The 12,589-nt window shown below is 35.7% G+C and overlaps 1 protein-coding gene across 1 annotated transcript; it reads left to right on the forward strand.

Annotated features, from left to right (window-relative positions):
* Positions 1-477: 477 nt before the first annotated feature.
* LOC129260752 (uncharacterized) lies at positions 478-12,268 on the forward strand. The gene is made up of 4 exons (XM_054898716.2): positions 478-886; positions 5,690-5,793; positions 6,538-6,615; positions 7,569-12,268. The coding sequence occupies exons 1-4, from the start codon at positions 706-708 to the stop codon at positions 7,701-7,703; spliced, it is 498 nt and encodes a 165-aa protein (XP_054754691.2). The 5' UTR covers positions 478-705; the 3' UTR covers positions 7,704-12,268.
* Positions 12,269-12,589: the final 321 nt, after the last annotated feature.

Consider the following 12,589-nt stretch of genomic DNA (forward strand, 5'->3'; position numbering starts at 1 on the left):
GGAGGAGAGCAGCAATTATAAGGACATCTCTACTTTCATCGATGAACAGGCTCGATCAGTCCTACAACATCGTTGGAGTAAAATAAAGTAAAGTAAGTATTAAAAAATGATAAATAAAAATACATAGCAAATATACTGCCTTCAGTGAGCCATAAAGCTTGGAAATGGAATTTAATATCCCGGTTTAATATATTCTCAAATTTTTCACTGACACTGACGGTTTCGTTTTTTTCTGGGAAGATATATGTAATTTCCCTTCCCGTTCCTAAGCCCGTATTTTTTTCAGGAGTCGGTTCTCATGCAATAATATAGATCCTGTTCTCATTTGCAGAGGTTTAAGCTCCTTATTTCATAAGCAACTTCTGTATGGTTTCATCGCCATACATCCCAACCGTTTCCGAATCTAGCTAGAGCCCCCCCCCCCCCCCCACCCTTTTTCCGGGATATACGCGAGTAACTTGCCAAGTCGATTTGCAGGACACACAAAAAAATGGTCTGAACACGATTAGACTAGAAATATTGGATTGGTCAATGTTTTATCACGTGACATTCGCGGCGCGTTGATGCAAATTTCGGCATCGCATTCCCATGTCCCCCACGGAGTCTTTTTTTAACGTTACTTATTACAGCTTAACTTGTTACTTACTTGGAAGTTTACAAACAAATTTTTGAATGGAATTCAATTAAATATTTTTCCATTCAAAAATGCCACGGCCTTTACAAAGTGAAAGACAGAATGCGACGCCCGCTAGTACCAGTAAACGGAAAAAAGATACACCTCGCAAGCGGCAAGGGGCAACTTTTGGAACACCAGCTGGAGCTGCACGACCAGCGGGGAGTGGCGGGCGGGAGTTGGGACACACACCGGTGTCATCAGGAAAGAGACGTAAGTAACGTCCTGTCAGTGTCACTCACTGCTCAGTCAGTCGGCAAGCCCTGAAAAAGTAGCTTCTTTTATCTAAGTGATATTCATGACTAGAGGTTTTTTACATTGTTAATGAAATGAGCTTGGTGCGAACCAAAACACCTCTTTTTATTCGGCCATTGGCATTGCCATTGCTGCTATAAATATAAATATTGTCTTTATTGACGAAATTTCATGTTTTTTAATTTTGGTATCTTTGAAGTTTGACTTTGTAAAGAAGAAGAATCATTCTTTCAGGTCATGTGTTTGGATTTTTAAAAGGATGTTGTAATATAGGGAAAACTTTTGATCTAAAACATGAAACAAAATAATTTTTTTCATGCAACAAAAGTTGTTGTTTTCACACTGAATTTCTGTTTGAGCACAAATGATTCTTACTACTAGATCATGATAAAGCTGAAGATCTAACTTAAGCTTTAATTTATTAATATGATATAATTTTTATAAGAAGATGTATTTTACTTTTAGATGGGTCATCAGCCAGCTTTTCATAGGCCGAGTACATTTAGCAGCTCAAAAACAAGAATACTGCGCTCTGATTGCGGGAGGCAGTGTAGCTCAGTCGGTTAGAGCGCCTGTTCCGGATAAGATCGTAGATCTCAACGTGCGTGGGTTCGAGTCCCGCAGCAGCATGCCGGAAGACGTCTAACAAAAAAACTGATGCTAGCGTTGTGTGTCAACGTGCCTCACCGCTGTGTTCAGTGCGGGTGTGAATGCAGTTGGAAAACACTCCGTCCATCGGAAAGGACGCAAATGTTGGTCCCGTGTATAGGAGAGTCACAACCTATTCACGTTAAAACCAATACACTATTCGTCAAAGAGTAGGGTGTTCACCCGGTGTATTGCACCTGCCGGTCCCCGGTACTACAATACTGCAATAATCTTCAGGATTGAAGGAGGCAGTGTAGCTTGAAGAAGAAGAAGAAGAAGAAGATTGGTCATAGAGACCACACACCCACGCAAATTCCAGTGTTCCCCACACTGGGCCTCTGCAAGGTCACACTCACCATGTAGTAATCTCTTCAAATTACTTGTGCGGCGGTTGTTTTGAAAACATTATTCAGCCAATCAGAACTCTGGATTTTATGTTACCCAGAAATTTCAGAAATCTCGTCTTGCACCTTGATGGAAAAAGCTGGCTGCTGACCCATCTAAAAGATGCCACATATCAAGAGTGACATTGTAAGAAAGTATAGAGTTTGAGCTTTCTGATGATATAATTTTTTATAAATAATGTTTGTGCCTAAACCACAAAATGTTGCACAATTTGCAAGTTAAAACAGAGGAAGAAAATTCTGTTTGATGCATCTTTTCAGGTAAAAAATTCACTTATTTATCAAAATATTTTATTCAAAAGAAGTGACCAATATAAAAGAGTAACATTTACATGTACTCTTTCCCATGGTACAAAAATAATCAATATTACTCAAGGAAAAAGTGGTTAAATTCTTTGAGAAAGAAAGTCTCACAATTCACGAGATTTTGCATGGACATGAATTCAGCCACAAGAGGACTTGGATAAATCTTGCTCATTAACACAGGGGCTTGCCGACTGACTGCTGTATACCCAGTTGTTGTGTGTCCGGACTAAGAGGTTGTGTGTCTGGACGATCAATTTTAGGAAGTCGTTTGAAAAAAATTTACAGAAGAAGTTTCATCAACTTTTAGTACAAAATGTAGGAAATATAGAGAACAAAATAGAAGATGATTACAAAACAACTATTGAATTCATGTTTTTAGGGTAATCCAAAGACAAAAAAAGAAGGCTTCAAAAATATAAAGTGTCCGGACACCCGACCCCCCATCCTACTGACCGCACAATGTTACTACAAAAAGTACGACTACAAGCGTAATCAATGCGCTAATAAATATCACAGAGGCCCTGTTACAACAGGTAATGCACTCATCCAATGAACAAGCAATAAGTTAGCGGCTAAGTAGTGTGCACGTTTGCCGGTTTGGCAATGCCAATCAATCATAATGTTTGGCTTATTTTCTCGAGTCTTTCTTTTCGGGACAAATCATTGCTTGATTTTTTACACTGAGTGACCGTCATTTCAGTGTCAGTTTTCATTAACTGTCACACTAACTTACAGCCATACATCATATAACTTGACTGCTAAGTAAATTTGATTCTTTTAATTATTTTTTTTCCGAATTAAAATGAGAGATTGAAAAATGACAATTTTCTTGCCATATTTACTTTCTACCAATAGAGGCGTGCGCAAAAATATGCTAAATTCAAGTTTTTGAGCACTCTGCCTCTGGTGAATACAAAAATTATTCCCAAAATACCAATTGAAAAATAAATTGCAACTGTCTGGAAATTAGTATTTTTGGTCACAAAAGTGATAGTTAGTACATTGTAATGTCTTTTTTTAAACTGGAGTGTGTGCTATGTACTGCATTGCCAATGGCACACCATAGTCCTCGTTCGTAGGATGAGTGCATGTACCTAGCCTAGAGGACTCCATGATGATATTTTTAAATGATTTTGATATTGTCATTACATCACGGAGCCTAGACACGCATGTGACTGTGCCTAGTGAACTATCTAAACGAGATACTTCTTCTCCTTCCTCCGCTGATCCTGGAGATCTACAGCTGGTTGCTGCATTATTAAATAAATAGAGTTATAAGACTAAGAGCACAAAACACTTCCTCTGAGTTAATAGGTATCGGTGATACAGTATGATTAAAGATTTAAGAGAGAAAGGAGGTACGAGAGATGTGGATTTTGTGCAGGAAGAGTAAGAGTTTAGTGGTCAGCTTGTCTTGTATAGAGGAAGATAGTCTTGGATGGACAGGTAATAAAATGGACCTAACAAAGGCTTCACAGCAGTCTTGGCAGAATAAGGAGCAGATTGATGCAGGAAGGCCTAATTTTCTCACTTCCACTTGGAGTTCATCACGTCGAGTGTCAAACACATGGCAGCTAGCTAGCTATGAAGTGGATGGTGTCTTCACCCTGATGACATAAGCGACAAGTGGGAGAAGTACATGTAGCCTTCTTTATCAAAACTAGCCTGCACTGAGTTGGATAGGTCTGACTCACTAGCTGTGACCTGATGACAACAGCTCGTCTAAGAAACTGGGAGCTACTGGAGCTGGGGTATAGTGCACTTGATTTGGTAGATTTTGACTGAATAGCAGCCAGTACCTCATCTTTAACCTTGTTCGTAACTGCCCTATTTGAAGTCTTCTTCCAGGTGATGTAGGAGATGGGTTCGAGCAGAAGAGAGTAGAGGTCAGGGAGATTATACTTGTCCAAGATGAGCTGCCAAGACTTGATGGTGGGGGTAGTCTTGGCTACAGCATGTGGAAGAGTCCTATACTCAAATCTAGTGTGGGGGAGATCCAATTCTTGTCCAATCAGGAGGAGCTTCTCAAGGTCAACTTGAGAACAAAGAGAAGGAGCCCAATGAGAAGAAAGAAAACTTCATCTGCTGCTGTTCTAGGGAGATTGAGGATTTGCTTGAACAGCTGATGTTGTGCCGGATCAAGTCTTTTCTCCATCCCTTTTGTAAGGTGTAATACATGCTGCTCCACAGAGCATACATGGGATGCAATGGACCTTCCACAGGGAAGCATAGTGTGCCTCTTGTGTATGCTCCACTTCCTGTTAGCGCATAGAAACTTTATATGCCTTTTGAGATGATCTTTTCTGTTGGGACTCTCTTGTCACTAGATTTTATGATGCCAAGATGTGGATGTCGGGAAGATGTCGGTACTGTGTCACTCCCAAGATTCCAGGACAGGAGCTGGAGTGCATGTTTACCCTTCATATTTAACATTGGAACTACCGATCCTATTTTTAACTTATTAAATTACATACCTTTATACACCTAATGCGTATAAAGGTATGACCGTTTTGCAAAAAAAGATAGAAAAATGAGAGGTTTCTCACCAGACCAATGTCATGTATCCATTCGTAAACACTGCAAATTTAAAAAGCTTTACCTTTGAACAGCTTCAATATGACGTAGCTTCAATGAGCTATGTTACGGAGTGCCGTTTTGAAGAACAATTCATAGATTAAAAAAAATTATTATTTATTAAATAATAAAATTTGAATATTGATTGTGAATACTTGTTATAAAAATATTTTGTCGCCAAGTCTCTGAGGCCCAACTCATATTATTTTCAGCCTAGAGTACCCCTTTAAAAAGAAATATGAAATCATCACAGAGACTCAGAGAGAGGGCGCTAAATATTCAGAAAATCACATTAAAAAAATTATTCAAATTGATGGTTGAAAAAAACCCAATATTGATACTAGGTCCAACCGTTGTGTAAAATTAGCATACTTGAATACATTTACGATGACCTAAATCTTTCTCTTGTCTCATCATTTTCATAATTGAATTCAATTCAATTTGCATACTGTAATGAATATGTATCTGGCAATCTGCCTTTGTGTCGAATTGGCAGCAACAGTGTTTTTCACATTAAATAGGTGGTTTAACTTTATCCTATGTTTTCATTGGAAGTTGAAACCGAAGATTGAAATACATGTCATTTCATATAAATATAAATACATAGAAATGCAAAAGTAAAAAGATATCAGAAGATAAATTCATCAGCTTGCTCATTCCATACTTTTCACTGAAAATGATAAATGCAAAATTAAAAAAAATCCATGATTTTTCGCATCATTTGGACGATATTGTAATTGTTTATTTCACTATATTGATAAATATAATTATTTTCAATCCAGAGTTTTCCTCTAAAGAAAGTTCAATTCTTATTTTCTCTTAAATGTAGATGGAACAAGACGGTTTAGACCAGGGACTCGAGCTCTGATGGAAATCAGAAAATATCAAAAGACTACTCATCTCCTGCTCAGGAAGCTTCCCTTTGCTCGAGTGGTAAGTAGATTTCTGTTAGGAATTTATCAATTCTCTGCAAATGTACAGTATATTGATTCAGGCCTTAAATCTTGATATATTTTGGGCAAGGCCGTTTTTATTTACAGGGTTTATTACTTCATTACAATTAGAAAATTTGAAAAAGGCCTGGTGCATGAAATTTCTACAAGGCCAATCAGGCTCGGTTTTAGAATGCTCCAAGCCCTGATATGTACAGGAACATATACTGTAAACAAAATATAGAATTCATTCATCAAAACTACTGTATGTCATTTGTTTCCTATTATGTATTTAGTATTTATAAATTCAAATTTTAAGATGAATTTAACCCTAAGAGACTGGTTGATTATGCTATAATATATATATAGCTTTTTCCCCAGATCAAGGCATTTTTTAATCAAAATGAAAAGGCACTTCAAGTATCTTTAAAGAGTCTGTGAAGGATCATTAGTTTTATTTTTTTTTCAAATGTACTTGTGATTAATTTGGTGTACTTGAATTACTATTTGGGCTGATAAATGTACTTTAAAATATCTGGTATTATGTCACGAATTGAATGTCTTTTAAGATGGATCATTGGATAGTGAATATTGCTCATTACAAATAAAAATTGTTTTTATTTTAACCGAGCGTGTATTTCAATTTGTAGGAACACTTGACTGGTAGTCATATTGTCCTACATGTAGGTAGCATTTGAAATGTTTTTAAGAATCAAGTGTTGTATTTTTCATCTGTTCGTCATAGGTAAAGGAAATTTGTCAGATCTTAAACCCATCCTCAGAACTTCGCTGGCAAGCTGCGGGAATTATGGCATTACAAGAGGTGTGTATATTTTGATGATGGTGCTATGTTGGGCAAAGTGTTGGACTAGATTACAAGTTCTATGGTGATGACCAGAACATGGAAAACATTGTTGTATTAAGCTGACAAACCACCTTTGGTTTAGTATCACTTTCTAAACTTTAGAAAGTGATACTAATCAAGCCCTCAATTGACTGAACATAGAGCGATGTCTTCTCCCAACCAGCATTGTTTAAGGGTAGAGCTCACCCAACATAAATTTTACTTGCATAAATATTATAGAAAAATCTAACAAATATAATTTTTTATTGAAATTGGAAGTAAAATAAGAAAATTATGGCATTTGAAAGTTTGCCTGAATTACATAACTCAGATGGTGTTTATAAATTTGAAAGGATCGATTCTACACGATGGAGTATCAGCTAGACACAAATGAGTGAATGCCAAAGTATTTTTGACAGACAATTGTCAGACTTGTGCAAAGAGGGAGTAAATAACATCACATACTTTTTTCTTTTGTACTTTAATATGTGGATTATCAAATATTTGTCAATTTGATAATCACTATGCTCTGGATTAAATCAAAGCAAGTAATATTAAGGATGATTCTAAACGTTAATAAAGTTGCCGAACCATGTGTTACACCGTTAGACTAAATGATGAATGTATTTAAATAAATATGTACAAAAGAAATAGTGAGTGTGAGAGGTGATTGACAATGTCATTTGTGTATCACCCGTGTTGAGCACAACACTGTTTTGGGGAATTAAAGCAATATCATTCATCTCTAACATTGCTGCAGCATATGTGAAAAAATAAAGACCCTTTTTAAATTTCAAATGTTCTGTACAGTATGTAGATGTGCAGGCAGCTATATTAACTTCACAAAATCAATTTAAAAGAGAATTTTCTGTACTTGTGTGACTTTCACTGCCAAATTGTTCAAACATGTATGTGTGGTCCCACTTCTACAGGCAGCAGAAGCGTTCCTTGTCCATCTCTTTGAAGACTCGAACCTTTGTGCTATCCACGCCAAGCGAGTCACCGTCATGCCAAAGGACATGCAGCTTGCTCGACGGATACGCGGGAGAACAGACGGACTTGGGTAGTAGGAATCTTGATTGTACAATATTATTGACGTTGATGGACAGTGATCCTCTTTTAAACCTGTTGCTTCATCAAGTTCCAATGGCCATCGAACATTGGTCTTATAGGCCTGTATTCTGAAGTCTGGTTGTTGAAAGGTCATGGTTTAACATTGTAGGAAGCTGTCATGTTTATATTTTATGATTCTTGTGTTTACTGTGCTCTGTCGCATGCTTTAATGGTATGTTGATGATCATTCCCAGACATTTATGAAATGAATTTGAGCACGCAAAAGTGTTGAGAAATTGATTCTGTACTGTTAGAAGTTTGTTTCAATATTGGCTATCCATACAAAAACCTCAAATTAGGACCTGGAGGGTGTTTCATAAAACTGTTTGTAAAGTTAAGAGCGACTTAAGAACAACTGGTGATTCTTATGGTAAATGATATTCACCATTAATGTTCATTGGTGATTATTTAGCGCGTAAGAAAGGTTCACCAGTTGTTCTTAAAGTCGCTCTTAACTTACAAACAGCTTTATGAAACGGTCCCCTGGTTTAGTTTATTACCCCCAGGTCCAGAATATGGGCCTTGGTGTCTTATAATTAAATTCTCTTTGAAAGCAGGAGAGCTTTGAATGAGATGATTTAAAAGAGATGTGTTTGGAATAATTGACTCTCATGCAATATTGAAAGGAGAAGTACATTCTTGATATAGTGATCATTAGGAAAATTAATTACAATTTTACATACTGTATGTTGAAAATAGGAAGTTATGCCCCATTATTGACAGGGGGGGGGGGGTTGAATATATCTCTTAACTGGTTGTGCCACTAAACCTGTACTCACTTTTAAGGGTCACATTGGTGGAAAATGGTCCCCTTTATTGGAGGATTTTTAATCTAAAATAATGTCCTATTTATGATCTTCTGAATTTTAAAGGGTTAACATATCTGGTATTAATACCGAAATGTCAGAATCATACTCATGATTTATTCTCGGATTTTTCTTCTCCAAAATTCTATCTACATGTATTCGAGCGACACATTGCACTCCCATTCACCCTATTGGGTCATAAACCTTTCTCTCATATTCATAAGGGGATACAAAGCACAATCGCATTTTGCATCACTTTTGGTAAAAAAATCACAGATGCAGACACTTCAATACTCTTGGCCTAATTTAGTGTTTTTTTGGAATTTCATAGAATAATTCTGGGTATGAATCCTGAATAAGATGTTGGTGGAAGGTGAGATGAAATACCCAGAGATGGCTCTCTGTTGTGTGTAATACCAAATTAGCCATTGCAAGAAATTGTGTTTCCTGGAGATTGACCAGGGGCCCATCTTACAAAGAGTTGGTATTGATCTGATCAATCGCAACTATGGACGGCCAGCAAAGTCAACATATAAAATGCATGTTTATTTTTTTTTAATTCTAGATATGAATGTACATGTATATCCTTAAATTCATTGATTTCTTGACAATTTGGTGTGATCTCCGTTGTTTACAAAGGACATTTTGCAAATTTTCTTTAGAAAAAATTATGACACTGATGGATTTCCATAGAGTTACTATTGATTGGATCAATCGTAACTCTTTGTATGATGGGGCCCAGATATACAGTATTTGTAAGTGATATTTTAAGAGAATTTTATGACTAGTATACTGAGTGATTCAAACGAACCTACATGTATATAATGAATTCGTTTTAAAAGAGGATCACTATCACTATTGTAGATAAAAATGTATATTTTAATAGTTTGTTAATACAATCCTTGTGAAGTTTGAATATTGAGGCAATTTTTGCATCTCACTTTGTTCTTCCATTTAGTGTATTTGAGAGTAATGTAATCTTATCACAGTTATCTTGTTTCATCTTCTTTTTTTTTTCAAGTCTAATCGGCATTGTCTTTCTAGGCTATGGGAATCGTATTCCAACTGCAGAAGAAACATTTCAAGATTGTTGCAAAAAATAATTATAATTGGCAATCCTGAAACTATTAGGCAAATAACGTAATTGTTTTTGTAATTACAATTTCAATTGCAAATTGGAAAGTGATTGATGTTTTATTTTGTCTTCCAGTTTTTAATAGAAGTTCAACCAATTTTATGTGGATATATTTATGCATTCATTGATGTTTGATATTCAAGAAACAATATATTTCAAAATTTCAGCAACTGAAATAATTTTAAGTGTATTTAAATAGCCTATCCATTTAAAGCATAGGGCTTGCCTGTTACTAATGGTACATACATGTACATGGCAAGGACATAGCCCAAGTGCTGCTCATCACTGGTGAAATCATTATTCATTTGTCATTCATTTTATGTACATGGATGATTCATGAGACATCCCTTTTCAGGTGATCAATTCTTTTTTTTCCACCAGTCAAATATCTCTAAAAGTTGATGTTGCAACCTCATTGCTTATTGGCCTATTTTGGCCAGAGTCTCATAAATATTCATAGGTTTTCTACAATTGAAACAATCTAATTATAAAGAAGGGATGAACATTTGCATTGTAAATACATGTAGTTTTTTTAATATGTATAAACAGAATGTATTGTTTTTATTGTGCAGAGTCATCATTGATAGCAGTTTGTCAACTGAAGAGGCTACCCTGTTGAAATAAAAATGGAAATAAATAAATAAATAGAATTTTAAATAAGCGAATGTATACATTCCACCTAATGCATGAAGTCAGTTCTGTCAAATGTATGTGGTCTTGGAGGGGGGGGGGGGTAGTTTTTAACAGGTGTGTAATATGGCCACTTTAATTTCCTTCATACACTTAATAACATCTGATATTGTTAACCTGAAAATTGTAGGAACATACAAGTTATAGATTAAAAATCATAATACCATCTCAAATTGCAATACATATCTTCATGTTATGATCTGTTCTTGTAATTGGCCAATTATTTTACATGTACATATCTATCCCGATAGCAGTGTGACAAACAGGTGCTATTTCAGTGAAGGTCATGAGAAGCTGTCTGTGCACATTGATTACATATTTTAATTTTTATTCCTTTGTTACAGTGGATAGGTATGATTGAATTTTAGTACATTTTAAGAATAATTTTTAAGGATAGACCCTTCTTGTTGAAAATTAGCTTGAATCAATTTTTTAAATGGTATTTCAAGTTTCGATGATCAAACTCTGTTGTCTCATTCTGTGTGTACATCCAACAAGTCACCCATGTGCCTTTGATTCTGGAAGATTGATCGCAAGTGTTCATTATATCAGTATATTATATTATGGAGTTATAAATGAACTCTCTTCATTTCCTGCAGTCTTCAAGTGCCTTGGATGAAAACTAATTATTAATTTATATTGATATTCATCTTTTTGATAACGCTAGTTAAAATTCAAGTTTGAATTTGTGTGTTTTATTAGGGCCCTGTTGCAGAAACCTTGCATTTTAAGTTTTGAATGCTAATCAAGAAATCGTTCGCATATGAATTTTCAGCCAATCTGATTTGCATTTGAACAATAATGTTGAATGTATCTTTTTAGTGTGACAGGGTCCTAATCAGACAGGGCATAGTTATTTAAAGGGGAATCCAACCCAAATAAAAACTTGTTTTCATAAGGAAAAGAAAAATCAGACAAGTTGATAGGTGAAAGTTTGAACAATATTGGACAAACAACAAGAAAGTTATGAATTTTTAAAAGTTGCAAATATTGGTAATCACTATACCCATGGAGACTTCAAATTGGCCGCATATGGGATGTCATAGTGATGTAAGGCAAGGACTACTCTTCCATGTACTTCAATACATATTATGGCTAAAATGTCATTTTTCCCAAAAGTTTTATTTCAAATTATATTTTTCTTTCATGAGGACATAAAACAATATACTACTGGGTTATATTTAGATTACTGCCCCAGGGGAATGGGTACTTAGGAGAAAACCACAAATCCCTGATAATAAAGTACATGGCCTATGGGAAAGTTGTCCTTGCCCCTTGTCATAATTACCTTACCCAGTTGCCAATTTGAAATCTACATAGTATCAGTGATCTCAATTTTAAAGCAGCTATAACTTTCTTATTGCTTGTCCGATTTCTTTCAAACTTTCACCATTCTGATTAATCTATTTTTCTCCTTCCCAACACAACATTTTATGGCCAAGGCTGGATTCCCCTTTAACAAAATGGCAAGTAATGAATACTGCCTGAAAATGACAAGAGGAAATAAGTGACATATGAAACAAATTTAGTACTTGATCATAAATTACATAGCATGCTCTTTGGGGCACAAATTTATGTATGATCATTCATGTTAAACCAATGGTTCTCAACCTGCTTTATCAATGTTCGTTTGAGCCCCCTTCAATCTTATTGAGGTTCAACTCACAGATTCCGAATAAGGGAAAAGACAGTGTGCATTGAGAAAAATATTTTCCTCTGTGGCAGAAAATGCCATTTTGTGTCACTTGCTTGCTTTTGGCATTGTTGGGCAGATTAGTTCAGATATGATAGAAAATAGTGTGTCTCAAGTACTATTAATTAATTCCATTGTACTATCCATCACATTCTCTGGGTATTAAGCCTTGCCAATAAATTGACTTGTTTTAATTACCCTGTCTGATGCTTCCTTCATTGATATACAATGTATATTTATGCTGCAGTTACATTTCCCCTAAGGCGGCCGTACAGTGAGTCAAAAACGGCCGTTTTATTTTTATTCCAACCACCTTTTTGTAGCCGTTTTCGACTCGCTGTACGGCTGCCGTAGGGCAAATGTAATTGCGCCATTACTCTGCATAAGTTGACCTTTCATGCCTCAATCACTAAAAAGCACTTTTTTCCAGGAAAGTTGTCAGCTCTGACAGTTACTAGTATAAATAGTCAAATGCCTACATTCTCAGTCATAACCAAGGAGAGTGAAACACTTCAA

The sequence above is a fragment of the Lytechinus pictus genome, chromosome 1 (genome assembly GCF_037042905.1).
Source record: "Lytechinus pictus isolate F3 Inbred chromosome 1, Lp3.0, whole genome shotgun sequence".
Taxonomy (NCBI): Eukaryota; Metazoa; Echinodermata; class Echinoidea; order Temnopleuroida; family Toxopneustidae; genus Lytechinus; species Lytechinus pictus.

Coding starts and splice junctions, on each gene's coding strand:
- LOC129260752 (XM_054898716.2), top strand. CDS start 706: ATGCCACGGCCTTTACAAAGTGAAAGACAGAATGCGACGCCCGCTAGT. Junction 5,794..6,537: donor AGCTTCCCTTTGCTCGAGTG/GTAAGTAGATTT, acceptor TGTTCGTCATAG/GTAAAGGAAATTTGTCAGAT. Junction 6,616..7,568: donor GAATTATGGCATTACAAGAG/GTGTGTATATTT, acceptor CCACTTCTACAG/GCAGCAGAAGCGTTCCTTGT.